Raw genomic sequence first — 11477 nt, 5'->3', positions numbered from 1 at the left:
CAACATGGGCAGACTAGAAAAAGGGTATTGGCAGCCCAGGAACAGACTAGGAGTAGATCACAGAGTTGATGTCTTTCAAGAGAAAAGTGTGTTTCTAGAGCAGTCTTCTACTACCAGCATGCAGAAGCAATGGACAGACCCCATCTTCAGCCCAAACTTTAGCAGGCACCTGGACACACATGGTAGGAGCCGGCTGTTAGCCAGCTGACATCCCCAGTGCCTTTTGTGCCCTGGGTACCTGTGGTGGCAGGTGTCCCAATGTCAGCGTTCTCGTCCCACTTTATGTGGAAATGTCCGGGCTGCCAAGTTCAGGATGCAAACCCAGAAGTGAATGAGGACCTCTGGAAACATCGTCACTGCTGGAGCTAGGGGCTACTGTTAGAACTGCCACTTCCAACACATCGTGCCTGAGCATTTGCAAATTATCTTATCACCACCTAGAACTAGGTGGTGATGTACATGACAGAGACCACATACCACACTGGCTAATGTCAGCAGGGGGATCGATGTTCACCCAGAAAATCCATAGTTGAACTTCCAAGAGGAGACAGAAGCAGTGACATGCACAGTCAAACATCTCTCCAAAGGGCGTGATGGTGGAGCCACCTAAATCTGCAGGGTCCCCCTGTGATCCGTTCAGCTGTGAGGTTCAGTCTTTGTATGGCACTCAGCATCCTCTAGCTGATAGCAGGGAGGACAAATCCTCTCCCTTGCAAGGACCCACAGGTAATCTTGCAGTGCCTGTGTCGGAAAGAGAGTCAGGATGAGCATTCCTGCCCCGCACACTAGTTTACACACCCCTAAAGAGAAAAAAAAGCCTTGCTGAATTAGGTTGTGCATTTCAGCAAGGGAATTTGCACAGATGCAAAGTAAAACTGCCTCAAATGCCCTCAGTTAGGGGGCTTTACACTGTGACCTCCCAAGAGGGGTTGAAAGCTCAGAGAAGTTGCGTGTGAAAATTTCAGGTGAAAAGGGAGTTGCTTTAACAACGCTTCTTCCTGAGGAGTGCCGTGCACCGCATCGAAGCATTTCTGCCGTCTGTTGATTTTTCTCTCGAAGAGGACAGGATAAGTCCAGCTTTCACAGTTGGGCACCTTCCCATGCTACAGCCAAACTGGCATACACCGTGACCTTCAGCCTGTTCGCAATGAGCAACATATAACAACAGATGAGCCATATATCGACAATCCCTTGCATGGGTTTGTAGCAGCCGTTTCACACCTCCCTGAGACTCAAATACAAATTGTACCTAGGACTTCATCTTTGCAATCATTAATTAATAGGCCACAAGCCACCTGAGGGAAAAGTTACTCACTTCACTAACTTGCAGACATTTTTGTGGAGTCAGGTAATTCCCAGAGAGTGGGTCTTGTAAGATTTTTTCATACATTCTTTCTGTCTAAAAAGTTTAAATCTTTTCATTGGGCTTGTGCAGATTCACTTCAGCCAACAAACTCCATGTCTCTGTTGCTATAAAAAGGATACATGTCAGCAATGAATACCAGATAAACAGTAGTTTTTTCAGTAAAATGACTCTGTTAGCAGAAAACATGGGTTTCAATTGGCCATGGTGTAATTTAGACTAAAAACTAAAGTGGCCAAACATCAGAAGACCCTTGTCTCGGAGACATGTTAAATTGAAGAGAAACACCCACAAAATTCAGCAGTCCCTATGTACTAGCCCATCAGACTGCCAGGTTCAGCAGCTGATGACCCATCTGATCCTCATAATATCCCAAATGAGAAATGCTTTCAGCCCATCTAGGGATCCTCCTCTTCGGATTAGCCTGGAAGTCACTCACACGTGGCAGGCTTCCAGGCCAAGTCCTCCACCAACGCTGCAAGTCCCTCCAAGCCATTCCAGGCTTCTGCGCCTACGGGATGTGAGCCCAGGTAACCGGCAGGATCTGCTCAGCGATTGCTAGAAGGGGTCCTACCTGGGGCCCAACCAAGCACTGCATTGGAGAGATAAATGCGGTAAGGTGGAGCTTTTTTTGGAGGATGGTGAGATGCCGTGTAGGCAGGGGAAGGAGGACTCACCAGGACTGCAGAGAGAACATGACCTTACCATCATGCCTCCCTATCAGCTTAGACATGCCCTCAATCTTGCTGCAGCTCATTTTACTGCTCTGCTGCATTCCCTCTCCTTGACTTATCTATTGACCACAGCAATTCTTCTGGGCAGCAGTTTTGTCTCCTGGCTTGTCTACGGTAGGACCTCTTGGAGAGCAGGTGCTGTGTGATGTTGCAGTCCCTTAGAGCATTGCTTTTACAGCTGAAGGCAGCTGCATCTGTCCAACCCGTGTGTCGGGCAGAGGTGGCCCATTTGCTCCTCACTTCACATGGGCAGATGAACAGCTTCCAGGCCTGAACTGGCTGAGGACAGCACGGAGCTCAGCTAGAGCCCGAGCCTGGCTACCTCTCGCCTACTCCCTCCTATGGCTTTGTCCACGTGGGCATGGATGACTGAGTGTTTTCACTCGCTGCTGGAGCGTACGGGACTTCAGAGAAAGTGGGAAATATGTACAGGTTGTTTGTTAACAAGCCGCTTCCATCCACAGGTTGCTGGAAGCAGGTCAAAGGGTGAGTGGGAGCAGTAGGCAATCGGGTTGCTGGCCAAGCTGACGCATTGATTACCATGATGTTCCTGCTGCTATAAATTGCTGCCAGCAGTGCTTCACCAGGCTCAGCTCCAGCAGAGCAGGAGAGAGAGGATTTTTACCTGCAACTAGCTCCCCATCAGGCACGAGCGTGGGAGGAGCAGAAGAGGAGCAGGCAGGACAAGGCAGTGTCAGGCATCTCAGGCACAGGGCCAGCATGGCATCTCTGCTGGACAACATAGCCAGACCTTCTGCTGTCATTTTGCAGCTCTCTGTGGTGCTTGGTGTCATCTTCGTGCTGCTGAAGGTGGCCCAGTTCTGCAAGGAGAGGAAGAAACTCATCAAGGCTCTGGAGGCATTCCCTGGTCCCCCGAAACACTGGCTCTATGGCCACAATCACCTGGTAAGGAGGTAGCTGGGCTCAGTCAGGGTGGGTTTGTCCCAACAACTGTGGAAGATATCAGTCAGGATGTGAGGGGGCACTGGGTGGGCTGTGCATGTCCCCTGCTAGTGTTCCTTCCTACAGGAGAGGACCTCTTCGCACAGGGAGTGCCAAGACTTTCGCAGGGCAGGCAGAAAGGGTGCCTGGATATGAGACGGACATCGTTTTGATAAAAAACAGAGCCATGTTGTTTGGGATCATGTGCTTAAAGATGGAGTTAGGTGATTTCTGGGACTTTCATGAAATTATTAAATATGAGCAACCATAAAATGTCTCTCTTCTGCATTAAACCTTCTACCAATAAGAGTCTCTCCCCCTACATTCAGTTAAGAAGACATGACCACAAAAGCAGGGCATTTTATCGCAAGCATTTTCATCCTTCTGTAGTGCAAATGTTTTTGCTTTCATGTTGCATGCCCACCTTGCACGCCCACCTTGCACTGCTGAATTTGGAGAACAGGGCTGTAACAACAGCCTTGGTCTCCCTGGCCTGTTCACTGGGCATCCTGGCATTGCCCATGCCACCAGTAGCTCCCAAGCATGACATCAAGCTGCTCCGAGCCCAGGCTGTCCTAACACAGCTCAACTGCAGCCAGGCCCCAGCTAGGGACTCTTCATGGAGCTGCCTTGTGCTGCAGGGACTCGGTGGCTCAGGCAGGTTTGCCACCTCTGCACGGTCCCTTTGCCATGCCCAGCATCTTCTCCACCTGCAACAAAGAAAGCTTTCCTGTGGCAAGTCCACCCACTCTCTGCCCATTTCCCAGGAGAAGACGTCTTGCATGTGCTTTCCACAAGACAGCAAGTTTAGCCTCTGCTATCCCCAGCACGTCCTTCTTTTTCTGCCTGAATTCAGTCCCTGCTTAACTGTCGTTGCAGTTAAATACCACTAAAATATTAAATCAGATCGTGTCATGGGGAGAAGAATACCCCTATGCCTTTCCCAGATGGCTTGGACCAGTCCTGCCTTCCCTAGTAATCCACCATCCTGAATATGCCAAAAGCATATTTGGCCAAACAGGTAAGTCTCTACATCTGGTTTTGGGAAGTCATGTTCCTGACACTTCCCTACGGAGAGAATCATGGGAAACTTGCCTGGAGTCATCCCCTCTGCCAGCTTTTTTCACAGCTATTGCAATTCCTCCTTTGCTCCCCTTGGCAGACTCCCAGCCTGCCCCAGGTTTCACGGAGCAGTTTGTATTCTCATGCAAAACAGTGACCATGTGCCTGTTCCTCCCAGTCCACTGTCTCCATTATCATTGGCCTTGCTGTCTTCTATGGCATCTACCACCACAACATCTGTGTTTGCCAGTAAACCCAGTGATGTGGGTGAGCTGGCATGGCAATGGGTCTCAGAAGACATCTCTAGTCTTCTCCTCTGCCCCCTTCTGTGGAGCATGATGCCTGTGAGTGGTACGTACACGGGCATCTCTGTAACTTCCACCCGTTGATCTCAACTTTGAGATTTGCCATGGCCATTTCTTCTCCACACACAGTTTTCATTATACCTTTCTCTGGTTTTCTCCAGTCCACTAAGGTCATACATGTAGAAGACCGCTTTTAAACTCCACCTCTAGTGTTAGAGTATTTTACATATTGAAATCAGACTAATTCCACATTGTGATTTAGAGGACGAACTCTAATGTCAATTTATCTTGAATTTTCTTTTTTGTTATGTTGAATTCATTAGCCATTCATACTGTTCTGGTATCTACTTTGTTTTACAGATAGCAAGTCTGATGTACCCTACAAATTCTTAGTTCCCTGGATCGGTAAGTCATTCTCTTCCATTATCCCTTTCAGCTGTATTGCACATTTCAGCAGCTTCTGTCTTGTCTTCCTTTATTTTGCTTTCTTCCCTTCTAAAACCAGGGCTTGCAAATTAGAGTTTGTTTGAGTCTGAGCATTAGTACCAGTGATGTCCACCTAGTCGTGGAGCACATCGGGTGGCTTTGCCTTGGATCACACAGCCTGGCCTTCACAAAGCAACCTTCAGTTTGCTCAGGGACTGAATGCTACCGTGGATAACTGGGGTGAGACACACCAAGGACAGGGAGGTTCATGGCTTGCACGCAGCTTTGAGGTAGCCCTCCAGGGTCCTGCTAACAACTGTCAGCGTATGCTGCAAAAGGCACCCAAGTATTGCATTTGGGGCAGAAAAACCCATCTGAGAGAGCAAGTCCCGTGCCTCTGCCATCAGGGGTTTGGTTTCAGGGTAGATTAGGTGTGCACAGCTGGTTGCAGTGAAGGACACGTGGGCACGCTTCTCCTCCATCCAAGTAGCACTGCTGTGAACGGCCTCAGAGAGACTGGAGAAAAGGCTCCACCAGATCCTGCATATTAGTCTGTGCTTGGCCAAGAGCAGTAGTAAGGCTGTCAGAGCCGGGATCAGAGTCTGGAGGAGCCAATTGTGCCTTTGCTGTTTGTGTCTCCAGGGCAGGGACTGCTGAACTTGGAGGGAACCAAATGGTTCCAGCATCGGAAGTTGCTCACACCAGCCTTTCATTACGATGTGCTGAAATCTTATGTGGCCCTGATGTCAGAATCGGTCAAAGTGATGCTGGTAAGAATCATCACTCTTGATACTTTTACCTTTCAGCTGTGCACCAGCGAAAATAATCAGGTCTGGGAATGACTGAGGGAAAGAGATTGGACTTAGATGGTTCCTAGAATTTCATTGAACTTTTGGGGTAGTTTTGAAGTTCTGAAATTGCTCTACTCACATTCCTCTGGCCATTCCACTTATTCTCTCCTCCATCTGCTTTTCAGTAAAATCAATCACTGCTAGAATATCCTTCCCTAGCCCAGTAATGGTAAACCTGGAAAAAGAAATGCACAGAGGAGTTGATTAGATTCACGGAATATATAGTGAACTAGGGCCTCTGCTTGCAGAAAAGAAACTAATTAGCAGTGTGGATCTGGGAAGAGGGACAGGAAAATATGACCTGATCGTAGATGGTAGTCTGTACCTCCTTACCCCTGTTTCCATCACTAGGATAAATGGGAAAAGAAGAACACAGAGAGGAAGTCAGTGGAGATCTTTCAAGACATCAGCTTGATGACGCTAGACAGCATCATGAAATGCGCCTTCAGTTGTAATACCAACTGTCAGACTCAGAGGTCAGTGCCTAAGCTTTCAAATTCTGGGAAAGCAAGTGCTACTGTTTCCCCACTCATGTTGCTAACACGAGCTTTAACCTTGGTCTCCTTCCAGCAACTCAGACTATTATATCAGAGCTGTTTATGACCTGAGCTACCTCATAAGCAATAGAATCCAGACTTTTTCTTACAAGGATGTCTTCTATGACTTGACTTACAAAGGCCGTGAGTTTCGGGATGCCTGCAAGCTGGCCCACACCCACACAGGTATTTCTGCCCCTTTCTCGCCAGCCCTGCCTCCCAGCTGAACCTCTCCCCCACTTGCATCTGGAGCAGCTTGGAGAGGGTTTGCAGCATGCACTGGCCAGAGGGTTACACATTCAACAGAGTCCAAGCTGCTGATCAAGCAGACAACTACACGAGCTCTCTGGAGGGGCAGGACACATCTAACAGATTGATCATTCTTCTACGCAGATAAGGTAATAAAAGAAAGAAAGAGGTTGCTCTCCAATGAGAAGGAACTTGACAAGATCCAGAAGAAGAGACACCTGGATTTTCTGGACATTCTTCTTTGTACCAAGGTGAGTGTTTGAAATAATCATATCAAATGCCAAAGAACATACCTGCCTGGATCACCAGGGAGCTCATCACCCCTGACTGGAGTTGCTGGCAACAGTTTCCCCACTCCAGATTTCCCAGCTCAGGGAAAGGTGGGTTGAAAGGGAAGGAAATACAAATGTGTGAGATGTAGTGACTGAACATACAAAACTCAGACAGACTTTCATCTTCCTTGTTCATTTTCACTGAGCACATTAATAGTTTAAAACAAGTGAGCTGTCAGAAACCAGAGAAGAATGGGCTCTTTGAAAAGGTTACAAGGAGGTCACCATGGCTATAGTCCTCTTAAGAGATTTTGTTTCTTACCTTCTGTAGTTTTACCTTCACACACGTCTTCAGATACTCTGGACAGAAGCTGCCATTTTGGTGTGCAGGAAGGAGACACATGCTGTGCTCACTCTGTCCTTCTGCTTTCTTTTGTGTCTCAATCTGAAACAAAAGTCATCCAAATCAAACTACTGGAAAACATAATAGGGACCCGTGGTAGGGAATCAAATAGGGTGTCCTTCTGAAGGGCTGGGAATGGGTATCCCAACAAAGCCCAACTCTGTAGCTCTGTTGACTGCAGAGTCAGTAATCAGAAGGTCTCACATATATTGGATATATTTTCTACTGGCTTGCTTCCTGATGTACAGGGAGATACAAGAGACACCAAATTGGGTCCTTCTTCATCATCATCCAGGGTTCTTTTTATACCCAAAGGAGCAAGTCCAATTAATGTGCACTCAAGAAAGATATACTCTCCTCTTTGTTAGGATGCAAATGGAGTTGGGCTATCTGATGAGGACCTGCGTGCCGAGGTGGACACGTTCATGTTTGCAGGTCATGATACCACGGCCAGCGGGATCTCCTGGCTTTTCTACTGCCTGTCATTACACCCAGAGTACCAGCAACGGTGCAGGGAGGAGATCCAGGGGATCTTGGGAGACCGAGATACCATTGAGTGGTGAGCTAGGACTTCTTATTCCTTTACTTTGAACTCTTTTCACTTATCCTTTAAGGCCTTTGACAGTCCCCAACATCCTTCTCTCTAAATTGGAAAGATACAGATTTGATGGATGGACTGTTCAGTGGAAGAAGAATTGGTTGGATGGTCACATCCAGAGGGTAGTGGTCAATGGCTCAATGTCCATGTGGAGATCGGTGACAAGTGATGTCCCTCAGGGGTCCATATTGAGACCAGTACTGTTTAATATCTTCATCAGTGACATGGACAGTGGGATCGAGTGCACCTTCAGCGAGTTTGCAGCCATCACCAATCTGAGTGGTGTGGCTGACATGCCTGATGGATGGGATGCCATCCAGAGGGACCTGGACAAGCTTGAGAAGTGGGCCCATGTGAACCTCATGAGGTTCAACAGCCAAGTGCAAGGTCCTGCACCTGGGTCGGGGCAGCCCCTGGTATCAAGACAGGCTGTGGGATGAAGGGACTGAGAGCAGCCCTGCCAAGAAGGACTTGGGGGTACTGGTGGATGAAAAGCTGGACGTGAGCCGGCAATGTGTGCTTACAGCCCAGAAGGCCAACCGTATCCTGGGCTGCATAAAAAGGAGCGTGGCCAGCAGGTCAAGGGAGGTGATTCTGCTCCTCTACTCCTCTCTCGTGAGACCCCACCTGGAGTACTACGTTCAGTTCTGGGGCTCACAACATAAGAAGGACGTGAACCTGTTGGATCATGTCCAGAGGAGGGCCACAAAAATGGTCAGAGGGATGGAACACCTCTCCTATGAAGAAGGGCTGAGAGTTGGGGTTGTTCAGCCTGGAGAAGAGAAGGCTCTGGGGAGACCTTATTGCAGCCTTTCAGTACTTAAAGGAGGCCTACAGGAAAGATGTGGATAAACTTTTTAGCAGGGCCTGTTGTGATAGGACAAGGGGTAATGGTTTTAAACCAAAAGAGGGTAGATTTCAACTAGATATAAGGAAGAAATTTTTACAATGAGGGTGGTGAAACACTGGAGCAGGTTGCCCAGAGAGGTTGTAGATGCCCCATCCCTGGAAATATTCAAGGTCAGGTTGGACAGGGCTCTGAGCAACCTGATCTAGTTGAAGATGTCCCTGCTTACTACAGAGGGGTCGGACTAGATGACCTTTAAAGGTCCCTTCCAACCCAAACTCTTCTGTGATTCTATGATCCTGAGAAGGAAACTTCATCTACCTTATATTGCATCTGCACTGGGGCATTTTGCTTTTCACATAGCAGTGCTGGCAGCAAAGGGAGGACTAGGAGAAGGAGAAACCCCAACAGAAGATGGGAGACATGGCCATCCAGTCCACCCAGTGTGCAGCACAGGCTGTGGCTGCTGGTGTCCCCATTGCTGTCACTCAAACACAGCCTGACCCCCTGGTTTGCTTTCAGGGAGGACCTTGGGAAGATGACTTACACAACAATGTGCATCAAAGAGAGCTTGCGTCTATTCCCACCGGTTCCTTCTGTGTCCCGATACCTCTCTAAACCTGTCACATTTCCTGATGGACGCAGCTTGCCAGCAGGTCTGTTGAGTTTGTTCATCTTTCATGCTGCTGTCCGTGACAAGTGGGGCATCCTTGTTAGAGCTGCTGGGGGGCGGGGGGCTGGGGGGGCTTCCAGTCTCTCTTTTCTCTCCAAAGAGCTGTACAGAGCCACCACAGCTTGCCATCACAGTGAGCCCAGAAGGGTGGCTGGAAAGAGTCCAAGGACATGCTCCAGGGCACTATGGGGGTTCACAGAGCTCAAAGGGGACTTGCAAAGTGTTTTTCCTGACCAAGAGTAAAAGTTCACCCACTGGTACCAAAATGGGGCCCAGCTCTGAGGCCATTGTTTCTTCCATGTGAAGGTTTCAGGAGGTCACCTGCCTGGACAGGCTGGGCATCATCCCTGTCAGATCTCCTGCAACAGCCCCTACAGACCCCAGGGAGGCAAACACCTCTCCTGGGTCTTCACTCTGAGGTGTCATGAGCTTTTTTTCATTTTTCTTTTACAGGCTGCCAGGTTGGAGTGAACATATTTGCTATTCACAGGAACCGGGATGTGTGGGAGGACCCTGAGGTATTTCACCTTTATAACAAGAAGAGAAAGATGATCTCTGAGCCCAGACATCCACTCCCCTTGAACAAGGCAGCCTGTGACTCCCTGCCATGTTTTTTTTCCCTCTTATTCCAACAATCCATATCTAAATGCAAAGTTCAATGAAGTTACCAAACATCCCAAAGGCTTTGGACGTGACAAAGTGCTGGGAAAGGGTGTTGAATAGTCTGTCTTTATGCATGGTGACACAGAGATACTCAGACTGCTTTCAGCTACCCTGGATAGACTTAGGTCCCAGCGTGGCATGAGAAGTCCCAAGCCCTCCAGGCAGTGTGTGATTTGAAGCTGATATCTTAGAGGCTTCAAGGAAAGAAATAGCTGGGAAACCTGAAGTGGGGTGCACAGCTGCCTCTCTCCAGTGGCTGTCTGGAGACCCAGGATCAAGTATTTCTGGGCTGGAGGGAGTCTGACTTGATCATTGCTGCCATGGATGATAAAACACCTGCAGGCATCTTGGGTGCTGTAGTGGGTCGTCTGGGTATCTCCAAGACGAAGATCCACACAGACACCAACGTCCTCTTCTCATCCACCCAGTGGCTTTGTAGACAGATGCCTGTCAGCTGCAGCTCCCCCAGGAGCAGCAGAGGCCACATCCAGCCCTACCTTGGGGACCAGGAAAGAACCTTCTGCTGCTCATATCAGACCAAATACTGACCAAACAGCCTTTGTTTCTCCCACAGATTTATGATCCCCTGAGGTTTTCTCCGGAGAACTCAGCACAGAGGCACTCCCACGCTTTCATGCCTTTCTCTGCTGGATCCAGGTGGGACATCATTCATCTCTCTCCTTCCCCGTAGGTTGCCTTGCATGGGAGACCTAGCTCAGAGCCGAGCTCCTGAAGCTAATCGTCCCTCCATGCCTATAAGCCAAGTTGGCTTGGCCAACTCAGGCAGGCTTTCCGTAACAGGATCTCCACCGTGCTCCATCAGCTCCAGACTGTTTCCCACACCCCAGGCTCTGTGGTCACGGTAGAGTTTCACACACTTTTCTTGTGGCTTTGTGGAGATGTTTACATTTTCTGTTGCCTGCACTGGGAACACAGGCTCCCTTGTTTCAGGGTGAATACTCAGTGCACCTCAAAGCCAAGCCGGGTCCAAGTCTCTGCGGTTCCCATGCTGTATCCATACACAAATGCAGGATACCAAGGTCTCAGTAACTTGCAAGAGGAGATGGATACTCCACACAGAGCCAAAAATAACCTTTCTGAGGTGTCTGGGTCTTTAGCTGGATCCATGCAACTCTCTTTCTAGTGAAGTAAGCCCTGGTTCTCTCTTTCTCATAACTTTTTTCAATGCTTATTAATAAAAAACCAGCAATACCCCACAGCAGAGCTAGGTGCATTTTGGTGGGGCATCAGGGGATTCCTAGGTAAGATGTGGCATCATCCTCGCAGCAGCTGGAGGTCCCCCAGATCGCACATGGGCTGAGTCCAGCTCGGGGGCGGTTGGGGATGAAGGCAGCAATTGTGGCATTTGTCATCCTCTCCCCAGGAACTGCATCGGGCAGCAGTTTGCCATGAATGAGATAAAGGTAGCGCTGGCCTTGACCCTGCTCTGCTTCGAGCTCTGCCCCAACCCGTCCATGCCTCCCACACCGATACAGCAGCTCATCCTCAAGTCCAGGAACGGGTTCCACCTGCATTTGAAGAAGATTCACTGA

General features: G+C 49.0%; 1 protein-coding gene across 1 annotated transcript; it reads left to right on the top strand.

The window, feature by feature from the left end:
* Nucleotides 1–2662: 2662 nt before the first annotated feature.
* LOC104841038 (cytochrome P450 4B1-like) lies at nucleotides 2663–11477 on the top strand. Its single transcript, XM_010582421.1, has 12 exons — nucleotides 2663–3003; nucleotides 3919–4060; nucleotides 4767–4811; nucleotides 5475–5602; nucleotides 6035–6194; nucleotides 6262–6405; nucleotides 6613–6719; nucleotides 7512–7702; nucleotides 9111–9244; nucleotides 9715–9779; nucleotides 10499–10581; nucleotides 11309–11477. The coding sequence occupies exons 1-12, from the start codon at nucleotides 2818–2820 to the stop codon at nucleotides 11475–11477; spliced, it is 1554 nt and encodes a 517-aa protein (XP_010580723.1). The 5' UTR covers nucleotides 2663–2817.

Source organism: Haliaeetus leucocephalus, unplaced genomic scaffold, assembly GCF_000737465.1.
Source record: "Haliaeetus leucocephalus isolate CR32 unplaced genomic scaffold, Haliaeetus_leucocephalus-4.0 Scaffold848, whole genome shotgun sequence".
NCBI lineage: Eukaryota > Metazoa > Chordata > Aves > Accipitriformes > Accipitridae > Haliaeetus > Haliaeetus leucocephalus.
The sequence above is the reverse complement of the archived record's forward strand: the minus strand, read 5'-3'. Positions and strand labels throughout refer to the sequence as shown.